Genomic DNA, 24540 nt, shown 5'->3' with positions numbered 1-24540 from the left:
CTCCTATCTTCAATAAACGACCAGAAAACCGGAAGTGGCACTGTAGCTCAAGTGGTAGAGCGCTCACCTTGAGCTGAAGAGCTGAGGGACAACGCCCAGGCCCAGAGTTCAAGCCCCACGACCGACAAAAAAAAAAAAAAAGACATTGCTATTGCACCCCCACCTTACCACTTTTGTACAGAAATCTAAGTGGTCAGGATTTTTTTGTATACAACTTTTTCCCATGAAAGACACAATTCTGAAGGACTTGCATGACCAGGCTGCCATCTCATGAGAAGAAGAACTTTCAAAGTGGCAGAGAGGACTGGGGTATTCCATCTAGATCCAATCATCAGTCTTGCCTAGAAATTCTGCTACAGCAACACTCCATAGGCCAGTTTTTCCAGTCTCAGACAATGTCACACCCCCTTAGGTGGTGGTGGTGGTGGTGGTGCAATGTCACACCCCCTTCGGTGGTGGGGGAGGGGGGGGAGAACCCAATCTAGAGCAGCCAGTGAAGTAATCGGACTCCACCTCAGAAAAGTGAAATCCAGTCATTCAGTAGAGCCACCTGCCAAAGGCTTGTCTAGCTTCTTTTTGTTAATCTTGCCTTCCAAATTTTTTTTTTGGGGGGGGGATCTGGTCATGGGGCCTGAACTCTGGGCCTGGGCACTGTCCCTCAGCTCTTCAGTTCAAGGCGAATGCTCTACCACTTGAGCCACAGTGCCACTCTCAGCCTTTTTTTCTGCTTATGTGGTGCTGAGGAATTGACCCAGGGCCTCATTGCATGCAAGGCAAGCGCTCTACCACTGAGCCACCTTCCCAGCCCCCAAATTACTTTTATAGAATGGCCCCGAGGCTTGGTGACCAGAGACTTCATTTTTTTTTTCTAGTCCTACTGCCAACTGTTATATGACTTTAGAAATAGTCCTTTCCACCTGTGCCTCAGCTCTGTTCAAATAAGGAGCAAAACTGTGCAGGAAGCGTTGCCAAGTACCTTCTGCCCATTTAGAGGAGACCCTTCCAAGCTGACAGTGCTCATTCGCTGTTCCAGATCATCATACACAAGTCATCATAACTCTTCCAGAAATCTGATTTGAAGCGAGTAGCAGTGAACTCCATGTGTTGTGACACACCTTTTGTAGAACAGGCACCTGTTCTAGCACCCCTTATTTAACACAATCCAAGTACTGAGAGCTTCCTGTGTGCCTAGCATTGTAGAGTATACCGTATCATTTGATTCAGACAATTCTGTGAGAACACTCACCAGATGGAAGAAATCTGCTGAGGACAAGGAACGCCCCTCCCCCCCAGAAACAGAGGTTAATATCAAAGAGTACTTAGGACTCCTAACTTAGCTGAAAGACCCTCGTTTCCAACCCCATCACAAGTGAATGAAAAAAGAGACTTAAGACTGGCTTATTGTTCGAATTTAGAAAGGCTTGAAGCAACTGAAAAATACATCCACAAACAGAAGAAAACATACCTAAATGTCAGTTGTTTCAAAATCAGTAAAATAACATCTACAAACCCCTGCACTTGTGCCTCTGTGAGAACTTACCTGTGTCCATGCCGCTACCAGACACTAGAATCATTTGATGACCACGATTCCAGGAGCTCTGATTAGCTGAAAGGTTGGAAAGGCTGCTTGCTGGCTAGAGGACTGGCCACATTTTGTTACTAACTTTCTGACACATAGAAGAGAAAGATGGGACATTATTCCTTTAGGCTACTGAAAGCAATTGAGAACAGCCTGTCTTCTCTAAAGGCATTCCCAGCAGTGTCTTCAAATGAGGCTCACCGTGTAGTCCACAATGCAACAGGGCAGGGCCTGGGGTGGGTAGAACCCCAACATCAATCAACTGGAGCTGGCCCATCTCTACCCTGAGTCAGGACAGGAAAGGTCAGTCTGTGGGCATTGCTCTAAATGAGAAATGTACTGGACAGTGGTGGCTTACACCTGTAATCCTAGCTACATGGAAGGCTGAGAACCAGAGGATCATGGCTCCAGGCCAGCATCAGGCAGACAAATCTGCAAGAATTATCTCAGCAGAAGCTGGGTGCAGTGGTATGTGTCTGTCATCTTAGCTACGACAGGAAGCCTAAAATAGGAGGATCATGGTACAGACAGATACATACCTTGGCAGGAAGTTAGACCCTATCTAAAAAAATAACCAGGGCTGGGAAGGTGGCTCAGTGGTAGAGCGCTTGCCTTGCATGCCTGAGGCCCTGGGTTCGATTCCTTAGCACCACATAAGCAAAGAGAAAAAAGCCGGAAGTAGCACCGTGGCTCAAGTGGTAGAGTGCTAGCCTTGAGCTGAAGAGCTGAGGGACAGAACCCAGGCCCCACGACCGGACCCCCCAAAAAAACAAAAACCAGCACATCTTATATATACACTTTTCTAATTTGGGGGTGGGAAGGGAAAAAACAAAATGCTTCAACAGGGATATAGGTTGACCCATTATAACAATGAGATGCAGAAGACACTATGTTGAAAAATGAACTTTACAATTTGGGGAGGGGGGTAGGATGCAGTTGAGGTGGGAGGGAAGGGATGATAGGGGAAAAACGGAGGTTAACAATGCTTGATAGGAAATGTACTCATTACCTTGCTCATGTAACTGTAACCCCTCTGTATTTTACAATTAAAAAAAAACATATAAAAAAATAACCAGCACAAGCCAGACACTAGTGGCTCACGCCTGTAATCCTAGCTATTCAGTAGGCTGAGATCTGAGGATCATGGTTCAAAGCCAGACCTGGCAGGAAAGTCCGTGAGATTCTTATCTCCAAGTAACCACCAGAAAACCAGAAGTGGCGCTGTGGCTCAAGTGGTAAGAGGGGGGAAAAAAAAAAAAAAACAGCACAAAAGGTCTAGAGGACTGACTCAGCAGTGTCCTTCACAGTATTCTGCTTAGCAAGCCCATGTCTCTGAATTCGAACCCCAGTACTGCTCCCTTTCTTCCTCCCCCTCCCCTGAAAAAAGAAAAACATGGAAGCCTAAACTTACCAGGAGAGGAGAGAAAGGTTAAAAGTAACCTGGGGACAGACTGCTATTTCTTAGGCCATATGACCCCAGGCCAAGTAGCCTCTGCCTCAATTTCCTCCTCTGGAAAATAAGAATACCTCTTTAGGTGTAAATGAAATTATGTCAAACATATGTAACAATAGCACTAACACCTAAGAGCATACTGAGATCAAATTTTTTTTTTTTGGGTCAGTCGTGGGGCTTGAACTCTGGGCCTGGGCGCTGTCCCTCAGCTCTTCAGCTCAAGGCGAGCGCTCTACCACTTGAGCTACAGCACCACTTCCCAAATTTCTGATTTTACAGATGAATAAACAAGGCCGGAGAGGCTAGGTGACTTGCTCCGACTAAACAGCTTGACCAGCCACTAGGACCAACTTTTTGCTGCCAAGCTTTACTTCCTCCAGGGTTAGCCTGGGCTGTTTCCATGATTGCCATGACTTCAGGCTGCTGCAATCCTTTCTGCCAGCTCCACTCACTCAGTGATAGCTCTTTGCCACTTGCTTCCTGGGAGCTCACACTACCCTCCTTGCAGCCTCAAGAGTGCAATTCAAGCATGCTCCTGGAGCCTTTGAGTCATCTGTTTGTGAATCAACCTCCATCCAATCTATTCTGAACACGGAGATCTCATCCTCCTCCAGTTTCTGGAACTGGGAGCTGGTGTTTTTCCCTTGTATTTTCATTACTGTCTTCCACCTGTAAGTATCGCAGGCTGCCCTCCCAGTTGTAGACTGGGGACTCAGAGTCAGAAGTGGATGTTAAAGAGTATAACCCTAAGATCCTGGAGGAAACCATGATGACCTGGGGGGCCCATTTTGGTAGAAACCCCTCACTGCCTGTAAGACTCAAAAGTGAACACAGGCAGACAGCTTGCTGGACAGATGCCCTAGGCAGCTGGGAGAACACTGGTGGCCATCTGAATCCCAGAAGCAGTTACCATGGCTACCAAAAGCTGACACCACTGGTTACATGGCTATGGGGACTGACTCAGCTGACCTCTCAAGGTCCCTTCCAATCCTGGCAGTCTGCTGCAAGACAATAGGAAGTCTTGTGACATACAAGGCTTAGGCATGGAAAGCCAGGGTGGCCTCGGAAGCACCTCAGAGGTCACCTTGTCTTACTCATCACAAGAGTTGAGTCACGTTTGGTGCATTATGAATATGCAAAGCTTGCTTTCCCTTTGGTGAAGCATCATACCTTTCACAAAGTGAGTTCACTACCACCACTTTTTATTTCTCTTCCTTTTACAGCTCTGGCCCATAACTTTGATAAAAGGTTTGTTCCACATTGTGACCAGGAAAACAGCTCAGAAAAACTTGCGTCACTAGGGCCCAGTGGGGTGTGCTCCATCAAACAGGACATGTGTCACGAGCCTTCTAAGAATCAGGAGGAAGGAAGTCATTCATAAAGGAGGCAGATGCTGAACTGCAACTCTGGTTTCCTCTTCCAAGTCCTTGGACTGTAGAAACATTGCTCCAGAGGCCGAATTTCTCTAAATGCACCTCCAGAAGCTCCGTCCTTATCCACATCAAGACATATCCCAAAAGTGGCTGATTCAGCCCATCTTCCCCACAATGGGGGTGGGGACTCCCAAGCCTGGTTTACATACCGACCTCGGGACACAGAAGTTTGTAGGGATGGACATGACTTCTGAAAGCATGGTAAGGAAACATCCAGAAACCTGAGTGCTGCCCATACTTACAAAAAGTTGCAAACCGTTTCTTACTCCTAATGTAGGAAGCTTCATGATGTTTGAAGGTGATTAAAAACAAAACAAAAAAACCTGCTTCTATCAAGAGCAAATCAAAGCCTTTATTAAACCTTCCTCCTTCAAATGGCCTGCACGAAAATCTATGCCCTCCCCCAGACTTGGAACTGCTAGAGCTGGTTGAGTACCCCTTTCCCTTAACAGGTTAGATCCAATCAGGCCCCACAAAACTGAAAAGCCAAGCCAAGACACACTAGAACTCTGCAGTTCTGTGCCCCTACTCAGAATCGAGGCAAAGGTTGGAAGTGCCAGCTCCTGACCCAGAGCTCAAGCACAGGAGAAGAGGAGCCTGAATTCTGGCCCTCCTTGTCCTACGCCCAGCTGTGTTGAGCTGGCCAAATGGCCCTAGGCCGCCACTTGATGAGGCTTACACATGTGCTTTTCCTTCTTTTCTCCAAAGAAAAGGGTGGAAGATGGAAGAGGCAATTTTCAGTTGTGTGTGATTGATTTTAAGGCTTTGGCTGTGTGGTCAGTTGCTGTATTAAAATACTTTCTGGGAACACCATCTTCTAAGCTCCCCATCCGAAAAAACGTATTTTCAAAAATGAAAACAGTGAACAAAGGTGTGGAGCTGAGTGGCTGCAGCAGCCCAGGTCTGTCTATCACGTCACGTCAGAATGGTGTCATCCACCTGCTCTGTGGAGTCCACCTGACCAGCCAGCTTCTTCAGGGACCTTCGGTTGCATTCATTCAGTGCCTCCAAGCTGGCCACATCCAGGATCTTGGAGAGGGACTGTGAGGAAGGATGAGCAGAAGATAGTCAGAAAACACACCTCAGACTCCTCAGTCCAACCAAGACAAAGATGGATGCTAACCTCAACATCAGGGCCACTGAGATGGAAACTGGCAAAATAAGGGAAGCAGATAGAGCCAGGGACAACTCAGGAAAATGCTCATCCTGCCTGTCCTAAACTGAGGGAGCACAGGTTGCAGTTTTTACTGCGTTAAAAGGCTGTTGGGGCAGGGGCTCAGAGAGAGGGCAGCTCTACTGGAATTTGTGGTGTGTGCCTGCATGTCATGGGAGACTTCTTTTGAGAATCACCATCACTGTATTTTCAGGTGGTAGGCCAGTCACTTGAGGGTCCATCTGCTCCTGACAGTGAGTACACATGTGGTGGCAGAGGCAATAGGCCTTAAGTACTACAGTGCAAAAGAGACTTAAAAATACCCACGGTGTGCCCTGCAAAGCATTTCAAGTCCAGGCTCCCACCTGAAACAGCTCCTCTCCCTGCCTCATCTTGAGCAGGTTCACAATGGCCTGGTCGCTGTAGGCCCTCACAACAGTGTTCTTATCCTTGGTATTGTCCAGAAGAGCCTTCAAGAGGGGCTTGATAGTCTGGGGCTCCAATGGAGGCAATGGGTCCTTGTTTGCCCACCAGATCATCTTCTCAGCTACCAGCCTGATGTCACTGGATGGGTTCTGAAGACACTGCAAGAGGAGCAAAGACATGTGTAATGATCTGCCTCTCAGAGCAGCTCAGATTCCTACCCCAACACGCTCTTCACCACATTGACCCCACTGCTCCTTGCTTAGGTTGTTGCTCTCTGGTGAGGGTGGTATGGTTCAGCCTGTTTACCTTCTCTACCTCATCTGGTACCATTCTCTCTTGGGTTTACCATTCCTAGCCCACATACAGTCCTTACTTCCGCAAACAAGCCACACTCCTTCCCGCCTAGGCCTCTGCTCCAGCTTACCCCACTGCTGGCCCTGAGATCTTAACCTCATTGGTTCCTTCTCATCTTTCAAATGTCTCTCTTGACAGCCCTATCTGAATTAGGACCCCTCTCCTCTGTGCTCCAGGGAGCTTGTCTGCCTCATTCATCTTCACCTCTTCAGGGTCTTACCCAGTACAGTATACAGTGGTACTTAGTAAATAAACACAAGAGCAAATGAGTAAGTGCAGGCTAATGCCAGGACACACAGACCCTGTCTTTGTTTTTGTTTTTTGCTGGTCTAGGAGGTTGAACTCAGGGCCTGGGCACTGTCTCTGAGCCTCTCTGTGCTAGCACTCTACCACTTGAGGCACAGTGCCATTTCTGGCTTTTTTCTGAGTCGTTTTATTAGAGATAAGATACCCATGGACTTTTCTGACAAGGCTGGCTTCGAACCACAATCCTCAGATCACTTCCTAAGTAGCTAGGATTATAGCTGTGACCTACCAACCCAGCTCAAAGAGCCCATCTTATTGGAGCCTTAGAAACTCTTATTCAGAAACTGGATGTCTGCAGAGGAAGTTGGAGCCTCATTATCCAGAGCCAGGCCCAAGCATGGCAGCAATGAAATTGCCTAGGAACTGGTCACAGAGGCAGAATTTAAATCATGGCTCTACCCCATTAAAATAGTTTGAAGCCATCCTGGGCAGTAAAGTCCGTGAGAGTCTTATCTCCAATAAAATACTCAGAAAAGCCAGAGGTGGTGCTATGGCCCAGGTAGCAGAGCACTAGTTTTGAGCAAAAGAAGCTCATGGACAGTGAGTAGGCCCAGAGTTCAAGCCCCAGGACTGGCAAAAAATAAACTAGAACAGTAGTTTTAACTTGATTCTGGGTAGAATTGAGAATCTGACCAAAAGTTGGAGACTTATAGCCTAAGAATAACAGACACAAATACTTTGCTTCCATTCTCAAGGATCTAGAGACCTCCTGGAGTTCTATGAAAAACTAGACGCCAACTAGTAGAGTATGATTCTCTCCTGAGGCCTTCTCCAAGCCAAGTTTGTGGATCACACTCACCTTAATGAACAGGCTGGAGAGTCTGGGTGGCATCTGACCACCTCCTGTCTCAATGTGGTACTTCATCAGGAAGCCCATGCCCCGGATTCCACTCACTGCGATGGGGATCTACAGAGAAGAGAAAATGCTAGAGAGACACCAGCAACCCTCCTCCTTGGAGACACAGAGTTGACTAAGACCCATTCCCCAGGGACTTCGAGGGCCCTTCACCACCTATCTCATCCCACACCACTTCACACCGATGCTTCACAACGCACTTCACATTCAGATGGCTGCTCTAATAGTTAGGCACAGGAATAAAGTCACTAGTTGACAGGAACAAGAATTAGAGATCTTCTGATGGAACTGTTTGGATGACAAAAGTAAATCTAAGAGGGATCAAGCACTATCCTAGGGCCCAGCAAGTTACCAAGCAAAGCAATACTAGCACCATGGTCTGAACATCCAACTGGGAAGTCCCCCCATACAGGATCAGCAAGTCAACTGCCGTGGAGGTCTGGCTAGGGTAAGGGAGGACCGTGCCCGGCTGCCTAAAAGGCCTTACCCTGTCTGCCACAGCATTGCTGAGGATCATGTCCTGAACTTCACTGCTGTATCTGCCTGCACAGAGTCTGCTGGAAGCCACATTAACAGCCACGGACAGTGCCAGGCTCCGCCCATGCCGAACCATCCAGTCAACTCCAGATACGTCAGCTGGGTGGAAGAACACAATCCATGAAATCTACCACTAAAACTAGGGTGCATATTTGGGGCATGGTGGAAATGCCAGGCCACGCTATGTACCTTCCTGCTTCCATGACAGAAGCCTCTGCCCCAAAGTGACAGGGCGGTCTTTCACTAACCATGTCCAGCTTGCAGCTATTCTTAGAGCAGTAACACTTGGAGCTGTGGGGCACTGGACATTTGAATTGTTTGAAAGAGTAGTCTAGGGGCTACAAGATTCTTTTTTTTTTTTTTTGTCGGTCGTGGGGCTTGAACTCTGGGCCTGGGCGCTGTCTCTCAGCTCTTCAGCTCAAGGCGAGCACTCTACCACTTGAGCTACAGCGCCACTTCCGGTTTTCTGGTGGTTTATTGGAGATAGGAATCTCACGGTCTCTCCTGCCGGGGCTGGCTTTGAACCACGATCCTCAGATCTCAGCCTCCTGAGTAGCTAGGATTACAGGCGTGAGCCACCAGCGCCCGGCTTACAAGATTCTTTAAGGTAGAAGGCAACAATGGCAGGGCATCTCCCCTGGGGCAAAGGGCCCAAGACCCTGAAGGGAGACCTACCTAGCAAGCACTGCTGAAGGACAGTGCTGAGCTCCTCTTCTGTCAAAAAGGCACACAACTCCCCCAGGCATCCAGCTGAGGAGATCCGTGTGTTATCCTGTGAACAGAATAGACAGGGGAGTAATTAAGAGAATGGAAAACCCCATAAGCACCCCCCATCCCACCCTACCCTGACAATGAGGGCCAAGAGCAATATGGAGCTGGGAAGGAGGTGGGCACAACAGCTCAGGAACTCTAAAGTCCCTCTTACTGGAGGCACTTGTATTCCCAGCACCAGATTGGGACTGCCATTCACCACAACTGCCACTTGGTGGAGAGTTAAAAATTACACACCCAGCACTTTTCTTAATTATAGAAACTCCAGCGTGTGTGCATATGGTAATCATCACCACAATAGCAATAATAACAGTATTTACATAGCACCTTTCTTCACAGGAAGTCTGAACGTTTTTCATTTAGTAACTCAAGTTACTATCCTAAGAGACAGAAGCAGCACAGCTGGGAAAGACCCCACCACAGAAAGGGGAACCACCTGCCCATAGCCACCTGGGAAGCCAGCTAGAAGCACCCACTCTCAGCAGCAGTGTGTCATTATGCTCAGATCCCTGCTGGGTGACCCACTGCCACCTAAATGATTTGGGGTGGTCCTAGTCACAATGAAAGCACTATTCAACCTAAGGAAGATAGGGAAAGGAGTGTTGTTTTTTTTTTGTCGAAATCAAGGTCAGATATAGAAAGGGCTTCTTGCTATTTCCCTGCCAGCTAACTCTGGAAAATATTTAATGTGTTATACTATTAGTAAGTGCCAACTTAACTGTGTCCCAACCCATCAAAAATCTCTGGGAAAGTTAATGTTTCCTGCAATGCCATCTTCAAACCAAGCAGAAGTCCTAAGGAGAAGAGGATGGATTGCCAGCAGTTTGGGCCTGAGCTCCAAGAAGAAAGGCAGGTACCATGCATGATTAAAACCTGTTTGGACACCCACTCTCTCCAATGTAAACCATTTTAAGTTCTACTGTGGTAAAATTCAAATTCCTTTAAATAAATAACTTTTGCTTGCACCATGCATGGTCCTATAAAAAGCTCTGGTAGACTGTGAGCCAAAGAGGACAGAAACTCCCACCTGTACCCACAGAGCAGTTGGGGCAATAGTCAGAGAGCAGCCAACTGAGGATCAAAATTAGAACTATGGCAAATACAGCAGCAACAATGCTGAATGGCACTAAGTGTGTACAGAGAAGTATAAAACCATACAAGCTGCATATGGTGGCACACATCTATAATCTCAGCACTAGGTAAGCTAAGGCAGGATGACGCCAAGTTTGAGGCCAACAGAGGTTACACAGCAAGACCTTATCTCAAAAACACAAGGACTAAGCTTGATGCTGGTGGCTCACTCCTGTAATCCTAGCTACTGAGGAAGTTGAGATCTGAGGATCATGGTTCAAAGCCAGCTGGGCAGGAAACTCTGTGAGACTCTTATCTCCAATTAACCACCAGAAAACTAGAAGTGGCGCTGTGGCTGGTAGAGCACTCGCCTTGAGCTGAAGAGCTGAGAGACAGTGCCCAGGCCCAGAGGTCAAGCTTCATGATCCACAATGGAAAAAAAAAAAAAAAAAAGACTAACCAGGCACCAATGGCTCATGCCCATAATCTTAGCTACTTTGATGGCTGAGATCTGAGGATGAGGGTTCAAAGCCATACTGGACAGACTCTTATTTCTAACCAATAAGAACCCAGATGTGGAGCTGTGACTCAACTGGTAGAATGCCAATTTTGAGTAAAAACACTAGGGGACAGCCCCCAGAACCTGAGTTCAAGCCCTAATACCAGCAAACATGCACACACACATGCGCGCGCGCACACACACACACACACGCGCGCACACACACACACACACGCGCGCACACACACACACACATGCGAAGTGGAGCAGCTGTGGCTCAAGTGGTAGAGCGCTTGCTTTGAGCTGAAGAGTACAAGGAGAGTGTCCAGTCCCAGAGTTCAAGCCCCACGACTGACCAAAAAAAAAAAAATCATCAAACTGGGGGCTTAGCAGTAGTGTATCTTTTAGCATGTACAAGGCCCTGGCCCGATCCTCAGAACCTTTTTTTTTTTTTGGGGGGGGGTCCGGTTGTGGGGCCTGAACTCTGGGCCTGGGCGCTGTCCCTCAGCTCTTCAGCTCAAAGCTAGCGCTCTACCACTTGAGCCTCAGCACCACTTCCGGATTTTTTTTCTTTTTGCTTATGTGGTAATGAGGAATCGAACCCAGGGCCTCAGGCATGCAAGGCAAGCGCTCTACAACTGAGCCACCTTCCCAGCCCCTCAGCACTCTCTTTAAAAACAAAAACTAAGTTAATAAAAGACAAAAAACAAAAACAAAAAACCACCCCAAAACATTAGTGAAAGTAATACTGCCTGACTCCTCACAGCCCAAGCAACTCCTGGCAAACCACAGAGTGACATAAATGCAGAAATGATTACTCCTCACCAGTTGGCAGTTGAATCAAATTTACCCACCGCAACTCAAAGAAGCCAACCAAAAGAAAGGAGACAGGGAAGCAGTGGAGTCCCCAGCCCAGCCATCCACCTGCTGCCGTACCTCATCATGTCCCAGCATGCTCAGCAGAAGTGAGACAATGTTTTTCCTTATGACAGCATCCACTTTGGCACCCGCTCCCTGAATCACAAACCTCAGGGCCTGCAGCATGGTGTCCCTATGGAACCAACAGACCAACTTAACCCCTGGTTCTCTGCACACAGAAGTGCAGCCTAGAGCAGCTGCCTGGCCTCCTGGAGGCCATGTCACTCCCACAGCAGCCCCTTACCTGACACCTGGGTCTTCCATGACACGAATTCCATTGAGCAGCTCTGTGAAGAGGGGGTCTACCTTGATGTGGATGGAAATAAGCTTCCCCAGGGCATCAGCAGCCTTTAGGCGCACGCCCCGGTTGGAGTCCTGCAGGGCTTTGGTGAAAGTAGTCTGCAGCTGGGGCAGAAAGGGCTTCAGGGCAATCCCAACCTATAGGAGAAACCCATACCCAAAAGTCTGTTGAGATGGATCCCAAGGCATGAAAAAATCATCACAAACCACCATGAGCTAAGCAAACTCTTTCACATAGGCTTGAAACAGCCTATATATAAGAAAGAACCAAGCACGCACATGTTTTCTAAGCCTCCTTCATCACACTGGAAGGAGGAAGAGGTAGAAGAGGTGGTGGAAGTGGCAGCCATTGTCAGAGGGAGTTGTCTTGCAGCCTTGGCTATATGAGGCGTAGCTTATTCGAGCACTGTCCACAAGGATAGCAATTCAAGATTTCCTTCTCTAAATCCATTAAGTAGCAGAAAAAGCAGTTGGTGATCAGCAGTGGACTAGCTGTGTAACAAAGCACCATCTACAGAACAAATGCACACAGTGCATTATTCTCAGGAGAATAAGCCTACAGAATGAATGACCTTCAAGAATCCTTTCTGTGCATGCCTGAACAAATCCAGCTCAATCCTTGGACATGTATTAAAAAAATGATCAGGCACACTTTTTATAAAATACAGATGAGCCCAGGAGTAAAAGTTTAATTCTTACTAAACAGGAGGTTCAATGCCAATGCAAGTCTGGGAATATTGGACTCAGGTGGGTTTTGAGGTTGTCTAGAGGCATGCTCAGGCAAAACCTCCTGTTACAGGTGACCATCTCAACAACAGGTTAGAGTCAAGCTGCCTAAGTATCCAGAAAAAATAAAAACAACACAGTAAAGAGCAATATAGGATGGAAGGTGACAGCAAGACGTATTTTGTTTTAAAAGGACTCAATTTGCTGGGTGCCGATGGCTCTTGCCTATAGCTACTCAGGAGGCGGAGGATCACAATTCAAAGCCAGGCAAGGCAGGAAAGTCCCATGACACTCTTCTCTCCAATTAACAACCAGAAATCTGGAAGTGACACTGTGGTTCAAATGGTAGAGTGCTTGCCTTGAGCTGAGGAGCTCAGGGACAGCGCCCAGGCCCAGAGTTCAAGACCCTTAACTACCACCACCACCACCAACAACAACAACAAAAAGAAGACTCAATCTTCTACAAAATGAGATTGATAATCTCATTTGGTGGGTGAGAAGTTGTTCCCTACACTCACTTTCAGAAGGAAAAAGTTACAAATCTTTTTTTTTTGGGTCTGGTCATGGGGCCTGAACTCTGAGCCTGGGTGCTGTCCCTCAGCTCTTCAGCTCAAAGCTAGCGCTCTACCACTTGAGCCACAGCACCACTTCCTGGTTTTTTCTTTTTGCTTATGTGGTACTGAGGAATTGAACCCAGGGCCTCAGGCATGCAAGGCAAGCGCTCTACCACTGAGCTACCTTCCCAGCCCAAAAGCAAGGCTTCTTTGAAGTGAATATTCGCATGCCACAGTATGCCTTGTTGTTGGTCTCCTGCAGACAGACCATTCTCTAGGATTGGAACACACCAATAAAATAAGCTCATCAGTTGCTCACCTTAGCCAGCAAGAGGCTGAGTGTCTCGAGCAGAGCTGCCTTCACATTCCAGCTGAACCGGTCCCCCAGGATGCGAATCAGAGGGCCAGTGATGCTGACCACAGAAGGCCTCAGGGCATCAGCCGAGGTCAGGCGGATCACCAAGCCTAAAGCTTTGGCTGCTTCTTCTTTTTGCTCAGGACTGCCAGTAAGGACTCCTTCCCGCAATACTGGAAGGATGGAGGTTACCCCCTGACAAAAGAAACACAGCTGAGTCCAGTCACAAAGGCTCTGGGCCCATTGTCTCCCATCCAAAACAAAGCACTCTGAACAGCTATCCTTTTGCCAGCTCCAGGAGATGATGAAGTAGGCTGAATCTTAGGAGCTGGTTGGAGGTGCCAAGAGGATAAAGGCACTACCAGGCCTATCATCACGCACAGGTAACATACCCTGCTGCTTCCTCTCATGACCCACCTGCTGTGGGTACAGGTTGCCTCCACAGCCTAAACCAAAGGTGGTCTCCATCCTGGCATCAATTGCCACCATGGAAGATGCACACTGTCTGTGAAGGTGCTCAGGAGAACCTAGAATGCATACTAGACTGCTGCTCCTGGCTTACCTTCTTTGGGAGGCAGAAGCCAGGCACATGCTCGCCTTTGCTTTCGTTGCCTATGAGCCGGATTTCCTTATGCAGCTCTTCGATCAGCGCCAGCTGGTTGCCAGCATCCAGCTTCTGTGGGAATCCAGGGAAAAGCAGCAATGAGGTACAACCCTCCTTCTCAACAGCAGGGGGAGGGTGTGGGCAGGAGATAAGATTGGCCACAAGCAGATCCTTGTTGAAGCTGAGTGACAGGAACATGGAGGATTCCTGTCAGAATCTACTCATACAAATGTCTGGCATTTTAAGTATGTCATGGTGGCACATGCCTGCAGTCCCAAAACTTGGGAGGCTTAGGTGAGAAGATAGTTTGAACCCATGAGACCAGACTGAACAAATACGCAAATAAACCCTAAAATTATCAAACAAGCTCAAAATATCTGGCATCTTCTCCAATTAAGAACTGTTTCTGGAGTCAGCAGTCTCCTCACCTTGGTGATGGCATTTAGTGCATCCCAGCTCTCCTCCAGAACCACGGGACTGGAGTCATTAAAGAGGCGGATCAGGCCTGAGACCAGGCTCCGCAGGTGACTGGTGTAGTCAGCTTTGGAGCGAGAACAGTAGATGTTGAGGATGATGGCAGCTGCCTGCCTCATGCCCACCTCAGGGCTGCGTGTGGCTTCTAACAGATCCTCTATGATTATCCGGTGCCCAGTGTCATCCTCCACTGAAAGGATCACAGCCTGACAATTGGCCATCTCCTAAAAACCATAGGGAACATGTGGGCTAAACATGGATCCTCAAAGCAGGACAAGATGGCTATTAGAAAGCAATGGGAGTGACCAGACCTTCCTTACCAGCTGCTCATCTGGAGTCCCCAGCTTTTCCTTCAGGGCCAACATGACTGCGGGGAGGATCACACCAAGATGACGAGTAAGAGCATCACCAGCCACAGATGAAAGGAAAGCCAGCACCCGGGTATTGACAGGTGGCGTTGTCAGCTGATGGGATGATGAACAACATCACCTTGATGAAGACTGCACCTGCTCAGTGCCAGGCCTAGCACTAGGAAGAGAAGGGTGGGCAGGAGAGCCTCTGCCCCCTGCTCAGAGCCAAGGGCCTGCACCAGTGCATCTAAGAGAACAAGGGGTACTTCCGAGCTGCATTATACCCACTGACAGTCTTACCCCAAACCTATGTTTAGCACCACTCTTTACTGCAGGCCCAAGAAGGATCTGGGCTTCAGGGCCTGTGAGGGTTTGCCATGTATTGGGATTTACCTTGGGGACGAGGTAGGGCAGCACTACGCGACTCTTAATGGCCATAACTTGCTTTAGACCGTCCAGGGCAAATTCTGACACATCATCATCATCCTGCAGAGGGATATTGCAGACAACACTGAGGAGCTGGCTCCTACACCTCTACTGCTGAACAAACCACTGCCAATTGCCTCCTCCACTCCCAATGCTCACATACTTAACTGCTGTCCAAGGAGAAGCAGAAAGCCAAGTCCAATCTTGATGCACATCCCCACTCCTCCCCTCCCCCTAAAAGGCCCACATTCCAACTGCAGTGGCAGTTATCACTCTATTATTTTGCTGCTACAAAGATAGGAAAAGACACACTGTGTGGCAGATCCACTTACCAGCTGCTTCAATAAAAATGGGAGAATGTCCTCCAGAGCCTGGTGGCCGATGGTGGAGTGTAGCTGCTCAAAGGTCTTGGCTGCCGCCTCTCGGACCTCCTCCAACGGGTCACACAAAGCCTTCCTCGCTGTGGGCACGAGGGACTCAGAGAAATACAACACCTACAACAGTACAAGTGCAGCTATACAAATGCAGAAAATACCTAGAGCAAACAGAAGCAACTGAGGGGACAAGGCCAAGGGTTCTAACCCAGCCAAGCCACTAACCCCTTTGCTGGACTTTTCGGTTAACCCTATACCATAAAAATACAAAAATGCAGAGAGAAAGAGGATACATGAGGTACCTCCATGAATCCCTCACCCAGACTTAACAATTGAGAGTTCCAACTATCCAAATGAATTTTCAGGTACTTCCTATCTTTATGGAAACTCCTAAACTCCTCCTACAGCAAGGCCTGTAGGATCTGCCTCTCTCTCTCTCCCTGGACTTTTTGTTCATTCTCTTGGGAAATTCCAAATAATTCAAGCCTCAAAACCCAAATACAGCCGGGTACCAGTGGCTCACGCCTATAATCCTAGCTACTCAGGAGGCTGAGATCTGAGGATCATGGTTCAAAGCCAGCCCGAGCAGCAAAGTCTGTGAGACTCTTATCTCCAAAAAACCCACCAGAAAACCAGAAGTAGTGCTGTGGCTCAAGTGGTAGAGCGCTAGCCTTTAGCTGAAGAGCTGAGGGACAACACCCAGGCCCAGAGTTCAAGTCCCACGACTAACCAAAAAATAAAAAATTCAAGTATGTCTTCTTGTATGAAATCTTTACGTCTCTAACCAGCCTAGTGATGGCTCTGTTTCTTTTTTTTTTTTGGTGTTTTTTAAATTATTATTATTTTTTTTTATGGTCAGTTGTGGGGCCTGAACTCTGGGCCTAGGCACTGTCCCTCAGCTCTTCAGCTCAAGGCTAGCCCTCTACCACTTGAGCCACAGCACCACTTCTGGCTTCTTCTGCTTATGTGGTGCTAAGGAATCAAACTCAGGGCCTCATGCATGCAAGGCAAGCACTCTACCACTGAGCCACCTTCCCAGCCCCAATGGCTCTGTTTCTTGAGTAACCAAGTCTACCACAGCAAAACTCACTCTGAATTTTACGAACTGGCTGATGTGCTAGCCACATCATTGGGCCATAGACACAGATATGAAGACCCAGAAACTACTCAATTATTTACAACTTTTGGGTGACAGAATCTTTGGATTCTTTGCCAACTGTACATGTGAAAGACCAAATATAAGATGTACAGACACAGAGGAGGGGATCTAGTAACCCAATTAGGATGCTCAGGCAAAGCAACTGACTATTGCTTTTATCTTTAACTGATATCCACTTAACTCCCATCTACATTGTCACACAACTCAAGAGCCCACATTCATTGTCATCTACACCCTAGCTGTGTTTTGAGTATCAGTGACCTTAGAAAGTAAAGTCAAACCTTAACAATCAAGTACTCCAAACCTCTTGACTAGGGAAAAAGTATTGCCAGACAATACATTTCCACCCACTTGTACTTAATCTCTTTTTCTAAGAATGAATGTACATTCCCCCTGCTCCCAGATGCTCTCTGCCACACTCAAGTGCACGCCTCCTTTCCCATTACGGAGGCACCACAATTTTTGGCCTATTTTATAGATGACATGAGACAGCAAAAACTCAAGAATAGTTATTTTAGTTTCCAAAGACTACTTAAGAAAGCCTTAGTTGTAATACCTATAGCAAAGCTTAAGAAGGAAGCAATTTAAGCTAGGCCAATCAGCATCCTGCTGCCAGCAGCTCCCCTCCAGTGAGGCTGCTGTCTCCTGTGACGTCTCCCAGCTCTGTGACCAGGCACCTGCAGGTACATGACCTGGGACTGGGGAATGGGGGGGGGGGGGGGGGGGAGTGAAGAATACTCACAGCGTCTCGGCTGGTGGATTTCATGATCTCACTCAGCCCGATGCACACTCCCTGCCTTTCATCGCTCTTCTGAGATCTCAGGCCTTCCTCAAGGATGGGGATGATCTCAGGAAGGATTTTCTCCCCAAGCTTCCGGACAAGATCACCCAGTGTTCTAGCTGCAATCTGTCAGCAGAGATTAAGTCAGGATATCAACTTCCTGCAAACCTAAGGTCACCCAGAGGACAATGCACAGGCTTTTATCTAAGTCATTAATGTAGCTTCCCAAACCCTCTCACCCCTACAGAGCCCTTGAGAACCTGAAAACATACTACAAAAGAAAACTATTTTTAGGCCAGGTATGATGACACATGACTATGATCCCAGTACTAGGAAGGCTGAGGCAGAAGGATCATGAGCTATACAGGGAGACCCTGCCTAGAAAAGAAAACCAAACTATCTCTGAGGTTGACCGGACACGTTGTATACGTATGTGGAAATGTCCAAATGAAACCACTCTTCTACAACTAACTAATGTATGCTGAAAGAAAAGGAAAGGAAGAAGAGGAAGGGAGGAAGGGGAAGGAAAGGGAGAGGAAGAAGGGAGAAAGGAAGGAAGGGAGGGGGAGAAGGGGAGGGAGGGAGGGAGAGAAGGAGGAAGGGAGAGACAGGAGAGAAAAGGGGGGGATGGGGGAGGAGAGAGAAAGCCCCTATCTGTTTCACACACATCTACAGCCTAAAGCAGAAGCTGGTATAGTATACAATTAATATGAAATTCATTACAGGCTGCATGACCAAGGCATTCAATTTCCTTGTAAATTTAGCCTTTTACTTTTGCTCAAAGGGAACTGAATTTGAAACACTGTTTTTTGTTATTTTTTTTTGTCAGTTATGGGACTTGAACTCTGGGCCTGGGTGCTATAGTGCTCTACCACTTGAGCCACAGTACCACTTTGGGTTTTCTGGTGGTTAATTGGAGATGAGAGTCTCACGGACTTTTCCTACCCAGGCTGGCTTTGAACCATGATCCTCAGATCTCAGCATCCTCAGTAGCCAGGATTACAAGTGTGAGCCACTAGCGCCAGGCTTTGGAACACTCTTTAAGGGAAAAAACCTACATCCTCCCTAGGTCTCATACAAACTTTTCTTTAAAAATAAATACAGCTGGGTACTGGTGGCTCATGCCTGTAATCCTTGGTAGAGAAGGCTGAGATCTGAGAATCGCAGTCCAAAATCAGCTTGGGCAGGAAAGTCCATGAAGACACTTATCTCCAATTAACAACCAGAAAACTGAAAGTGAAGCTGTGGTTCAAAGTGGTAGAGCGTTAGCCTCGAGTGAAAAGAGCTCAGACAGTGCCCACGCCCTGAGTTCAAATCCCACAACCTTCCCAACAACAACAACAACACCTAAAACTAAATATATAATTTGCTTACCAGATGGGGGCTGGAAGCTGTCCAAAAGAGACTAATATGATAGCCAGGTGCCAGTGGCTCATGCCTATAATCCTAGCTACTCAGGAAGCTGAGATCTGAGGAGTAAGGTTTGAAGCCAGCCTGGGCAGAAAAGACTTATAACCAATTAACCACCAGAAGTAGAGGGGCTGGGAAGGTGGCTCAGTGGTAGAGCTCTTGCCTTGCATGCATGAGGCCCTGGGTTCAATTCATCAGCACCACATAAGCAAAAAGAAAAAAGCCAGAAGTAGAGCTGTGGCTCAAGTGGTAGAGTGCTAGCCTTGAGCCAAAGAGCTGAGGGACAGCGCCCAGGCCCAGAGTTCAGGCCCCACGAATGGACCCAAAAAAAAACCAGAAGTAGAGCTGTGGCTCAAAGTGGCAGAGTACTAGCCTTGAGCAAAAGAGCTCAAGGACAGCCCCCAGGCTCTGAGAGTTCCAGACCTACAACTGACCTCTCCTACCTGCCCCCCAAAAAAGACTACACAGCAGACGATCATTAGCCCAGACTCCGCACCTACTCCCAACCACTGAACCTCATCCGTCTCCACCTAAGCATCAACCTTATATATCTAAAACCATGCTTTCTCCTCCCTATTTCTCCATCTTCAATGGCCTCTGCTCAACCTCTAGTGTGTATCATGGCCCTGCCTACCCTATATCCGGCCTGGTATCTAAAGCACTATGCCCTGTGTAGTAGTCTCTCACCACTCTTTAGCTGGTTAATACTTAATCATTTTCATTTTTAAGCATCATTTCTCCCAAGAAGACTTTGCTGCGCTTGCTAAGCCACACACCCCTGTAATCATGTATAGGTATATTCAGCACTTGCCACAGTTGATCTGACAGCTGTCTGTGTGATTATCTGATTAATATGCATCTCCTTAACCAGGATAAATGAGGTTGCGTTTCTTCTTCAGTCACTAGGCTCTTGTATGTTAGCACATAGTAAATATCTGCTGAATGACTAAGTAAACTAAATGGTCCTCTGTGAAACAGGGGACACTTGGGTCTCTCCCAGGCTCTGTAGATATACATCTCTTGCCACTAAAAGGAGGTAATGATGGCTGCTAGGGCAAAGCAAGGCCCCAGAGACTTACCGTTCTCTTATCTGCACAAGTACTGGCCAGGAAACCCAGAAGGAGACCAAAGAGAGTTGGCAGGATCTCTCGCAAGGTGCGGGGAGTATTGGAGACAACAATCTTCCACACGTGCAGAGAGGCCTGTCGCACCACCAGCTGGGTGTCTGAGCGGCCCATGTAGAGCCCTGCCAGTACCCGATTCCGACGATCAACCCCCAGGGCAGTGATGATTGCCTGCAGCCAACAGAAGGGGATGAAAAACACAGTATAAAGCATCTGCATGAGGGGCTGGGAAGGTGGCTCAGTGGTAGAGCACTTGCCTTGCATGCATGAGGCCCTGGGTTCAATTCCTCAGCACCACATAAGCAGAAAAAAAAGCCGGAAGTAGCATTGTGGCTCAAGTGGTAGAGCGCTAGCCTTGAGCTGAAGAGCTGAGGGACAGTGCCCAGGCCCAGAATTCAGACCCATGACCGGACCCCCCCCCCAAAAAAAAAAATCATCTGCATGAGCATCAGGGTCTACCCCTCCCACCAACTATGGGAAGAAAACAAATGCCAGGCACCCACCTTGTTTGACTGGGCAGTTCCAAAGTTATCATCCTCAGACGCAGTTTCTGTGGTCATTTTCCCAGTAACCCCTGAGATGTGGAATAGGAGATCCCCAAGGAGCTGAACAGAACTAAACCTGAGAAGGAGGTCAAGAACAGAGTTACCATGATCACATCTATAACCTAGCTACTCACAAGGCAGATAGGAGGCTTGCAGTTTAAGGCCAACTAAAGGAAAAGGACAGCAAGACCTATCAGGGGCTGGGAAGACAGCTCAGTGATAGATTGCTTGCCTTGCATGAATGAGGTCCTGAGTTCGATTCCTCAGCACCACATAAGCAGAAAAAGCCAGAAGTGGTGCTGTGGCTCAAGTGGTAGAGCACTAGCCTTGAGCTGAAGAGCTGAGGGATAGCTCCCAGGCCCAGAGTTCAGGCCCCATGACCGGCAAAAAAAAAAGACCCTATCAGAACAAGCCAAGGATATTGGAACATTATCTATAGTGCTAGCTACTTAAGAATCATAAATAGGAGGACTGCAGTCCAAGACCAGCCTGGCAAAAGTACAAGACTATTTTGAAAAACTGCAAGCAGAATGGGCTTGGGCTGAAGTAATAAAACACCTATTTAAGCAAGAGTTAAGCCCTGAGTTTCATCCGCAGTGACTGAAACACCAAAAAACAAACAACACCCCGCACACCATAACAAAAAGAACAGTCAATTATACAGCCTCAAGTGACAGTCTCAGAGCTCGCCCCACCACTATACAGAAGGAAGACTGGAAGCAAAAATTTTTGTTGTTGGTGGTGGTGGTGATGGGGCTTGAACTCTGAGCCTAGGTGCTGTCCTTCAGCTCTTCAGCTCAAGGCAAGTGCTCTACTACTTGAGCCACAGCGCCACTTCACCCAAAAATTTTATAGTGGCTATCTTAGAATGGGGTGTGGGGTGGTGCTAAGATGATTTTCATTTCTACATGCTTTCCCACATTTTCCAAGTTTTCTGGTAGTAAACATGCTTACTTTAGTATTGGAAGGCTGGGGATGTAGCTCAGTGGCATAGTACGTTACTATTAGAAAAGGGCCAGAAATAGTGATCGAGTACTTTCACATCAGAAAAGGGCTATGGATGTACATGGCTCTGGTTTCAGTCCCCAAGCATGGCAAGAAAAAGCAAAAAGGAAAGTAAACATTTTTAGAGGCATATGTGAAATTTCCATAATAAAAGATGTAAGCACAGAGAGAGGGCTAAGGTTGAAAGTGCGCTTTTACCCAACAGAAGCTTCACAGGAAGCAAAGACAGATCATCTCAAGTGGAGAAACACAGAGACGAGACTAGAAGGATGAATTTTATTTCTTCTCAAATTAAATTAGGTTTATTGTTTCTATTATTTATTTTTTTAATGGCACTACAGTTTGAATTCAGGGCCTTGGACTTGTTAGGCAGGCACTCTACCACTAAGCTATAACTGCAGCCCCATTTTTTGCTGATTGTTGTGTGTGTGTGGTTTATATTGATAGTGGGAAATCAACTCAGGACTTCACACTCTCATTCACTTTCTTACTTAAAGCTGGCTCTCTAGAGCCACTCCTATATCCCACTGTTTTGCTAGCTAATTGGAGATGGCTGGCTTTGAACCCTCAGTCCTCCATGTCTCAGCTCCCAGAGTAGCTAAGATTAGGGACAGGAGCAACTAGCACTCAGCATTACTAATTATTCTTGAGATAAGATTTCACTTCTTGCCTAGGCATGCACCTGGACTGTGATCTGCCTATTTTAGGCTTCCTGTTGTTGCTGGAATGACAGGTGCATACTACAACATCCAGCTTTCCTCTATTGAGACAGAATTTTGAGGACTTTTCTGCCTGAGCAGGCCTGGAAGTACAATCCTTTCAATCTCAGTCTAACATGCAGTTTAGATAACTCATTGAACACCACTTCACCACTGCACCCAGCTATGGGTTAAGGAAGTGGTCTTGGGAATTCTTCTGCCCAGGCTGGCCTTAACACCATGATCCTCCCAGTCTCAGCCTCCCAAGTAGCTAGGACTATAGAATTAAAAGCAATAGGGCTGGGAAGGTGGCTCAGTGGTACAGTGCTTGCCTTGCATTCATGAGGTCCTGGGTTCGATTCCTCAGCACCACATAAGCAGAAAAAGCTGGAAGTGGCACTTTGGCTCAAGTGGTAGGGCGCTAGCCTTGAGCTGAAGAGCTGAGAGACAGCGCCCAGGCCCAGAGTTCAGGCCCCATGACCGACAAAAAATAAATAAATAAATAAAAGCAATAAACCAGGAAAATAAGTCACATTTAAACTGAAAATTTGAGAAAGGTGGGAAGATAAAGAGTGTGCAAATAACCCTCAGGTAGTCACTCAGATACTGCACACCTTACACTACAAATGGACTCATATAACCCACACAATGTGGGAAACAGGTCAAATTGCACAGCCTACACTGTCCAGTTAACAACAGGCTGGGGAATTCTCTGGGCAGCCTATACTATGCTTTGTAATAGCAGAGTAAATGCCCACTGCATGGATATACTATCCTATTTCAAAACAGCTTCCAATTTTTTCAAAGATTAAAAAACAATTTTATGTACACAGCTCTAAACACTTGACCAAATTTATTTTTCAAATAAATTCCAAGAAGTAGAATTACGAGGAGAAAGATTCCTCACAATTACTCTTAGTAGAAACTGTAGGAGTAAATAGAGAAACTTTTTTTTTTTTTTTTTTTTTTGCTGGTCCTGGGGCTTGATCTCAGGGCCTCAGTGCTGTCCCTGAGCCTCTTTGTGCTCAAGGCTAGCCCTCTACCACTTGAGTCACAGCACCACTTCCAGCCTTTTCTGAGTAGTTTATTGGAGATAAGAATCTCATGGACTTTCCTGCCTGGGCTGGCTTTGAATCATGATCCTCAGATCTCAGCCTCCTGAGCAGCTAGGATTACAGGCAGGAGCCCCTGGTACCTGGCTTAGAGAGACCTTTTAAAGAAGAACCAGAATAAAGACATTGCTACAGAAAATAAGATAACATAATGGTTAAAATTACGGGTTTGGAAAAAGTTGAGAGTCCATGGAAACTTTCTGCTTTTCATTTTGCAACCAGAATTCCCAAAATGCAAAACCTGGGCCCATTGGATCTTTGGGCCTAAGTCCTTACCGGATCCTCCAGAGGTCATCAAAGAGGCCTTGCTCCAGTTGGGGCAGCAGCAGTGCGATAGCTGTCTCAGCATACATGGAGATGACCCGTTGGCCGGCACGCAGGGCAGTGTCTCGCACAAACTCGTTCTCATCAGCCAGGGCCTAAGCACATGGAAAAAGGTGGTGGGCAGGGCTGCCTCCCCTTACATACCCAGGCCAAAACAAACTGGAGCTCTCTGAAGACTATGACAGGAACTCCTGCCACCTGGCCCCCAATAGGGAGCTCTCAGTCTCCAGGAGAGCGGTGGCACCCTCTCCCTTCCTCCCTCCTCAATGTTACTGGTACCTACTTTGAGGATACAGGGAATGATGGGCCCCACATAAGGGGTGAACTTGTCCCCAAAGGTGATGGGCAAGTAGTTGAACATCATGATGTAGCCATCTCGAACATGGGGTGCAATGTCCACTTTACTGGCTGTAGCCACAATTTCTGGCATCAGCTTCTCTAACTTCTCTACTCCCAAACCAGCCATGACCTCAGCCAACCCTGTAAAGCAAGGACAGAATGAACCTACTGGAGCAGAGACCCCTCCAGGGCACTTCCAGTCTGGCCCCTGTGCCTACTCCAGCCTCACCTTGTGCAGCGCCTGAGCGATCCACAGAGCTCTGCTCATACGTCAGTGTCTCCATCAGCCATGGCAACAAGTCCTCAAAACAGGATTCCCCCATGCCCTTTACCATAGCCCCAAGAGCCTTTGCAGACACTGTCCGCACCTGTCAAGTGACACAGGTGAAGAAAAGCAGTTCAGGAAAGGAAAGCCATACAGAAACAGGGAAGGGCCACCAGCCTTCCTTTTGCCTGATGAACACAAAAGCAGCTTTGCAGAATCAGTTTTCCACTGATTAGTCTAAAATACTGAGCTTCCCCCA

At 47.4% G+C, this 24540-nt stretch overlaps 1 protein-coding gene and 1 long non-coding RNA gene across 3 annotated transcripts in view; one reads left to right on the top strand and one right to left on the bottom strand.

The window, feature by feature from the left end:
• The first annotated feature begins 3297 nt into the window (after window positions 1-3297).
• On the top strand, window positions 3298-5304 carry LOC105984269. Its single transcript, XR_001174984.1, has 2 exons — window positions 3298-3703; window positions 4256-5304. It is a non-coding gene; the product is annotated as an uncharacterized LOC105984269 (long non-coding RNA).
• Gcn1l1 (GCN1 general control of amino-acid synthesis 1-like 1 (yeast)) overlaps window positions 4248-24540 on the bottom strand; it is a 64249-nt gene continuing 43956 nt past the window's right edge. The window contains exons 39-57 of one of the 2 annotated variants that reach the window (XM_013014378.1): window positions 24246-24384; window positions 23961-24157; window positions 23630-23772; window positions 20497-20614; window positions 19949-20164; window positions 17421-17585; window positions 15478-15639; window positions 15113-15205; window positions 14690-14833; window positions 14324-14593; window positions 13854-13967; window positions 13256-13486; window positions 11601-11794; window positions 11375-11489; window positions 8773-8869; window positions 8048-8196; window positions 7504-7611; window positions 5984-6202; window positions 4248-5506 (exon numbers count right to left, since the gene is read on the bottom strand). In XM_013014378.1, the coding sequence (XP_012869832.1) occupies window positions 5381-5506; window positions 5984-6202; window positions 7504-7611; window positions 8048-8196; window positions 8773-8869; window positions 11375-11489; window positions 11601-11794; window positions 13256-13486; window positions 13854-13967; window positions 14324-14593; window positions 14690-14833; window positions 15113-15205; window positions 15478-15639; window positions 17421-17585; window positions 19949-20164; window positions 20497-20614; window positions 23630-23772; window positions 23961-24157; window positions 24246-24384 (3000 nt within the window). In that variant the 3' untranslated portion in view covers window positions 4248-5380. The remainder of the gene's footprint in view (window positions 5507-5983; window positions 6203-7503; window positions 7612-8047; window positions 8197-8772; window positions 8870-11374; window positions 11490-11600; window positions 11795-13255; window positions 13487-13853; window positions 13968-14323; window positions 14594-14689; window positions 14834-15112; window positions 15206-15477; window positions 15640-17420; window positions 17586-19948; window positions 20165-20496; window positions 20615-23629; window positions 23773-23960; window positions 24158-24245; window positions 24385-24540) is intronic. The other variant, XM_013014377.1, reaches the window with a different exon arrangement.

Source organism: Dipodomys ordii, unplaced genomic scaffold (assembly GCF_000151885.1).
Source record: "Dipodomys ordii isolate 6190 unplaced genomic scaffold, Dord_2.0 Scaffold23, whole genome shotgun sequence".
Lineage (NCBI taxonomy): Eukaryota > Metazoa > Chordata > Mammalia > Rodentia > Heteromyidae > Dipodomys > Dipodomys ordii.
Note: the sequence above shows the minus strand (reverse complement) of the source record. Positions and strands in the feature narration are given on the sequence as shown.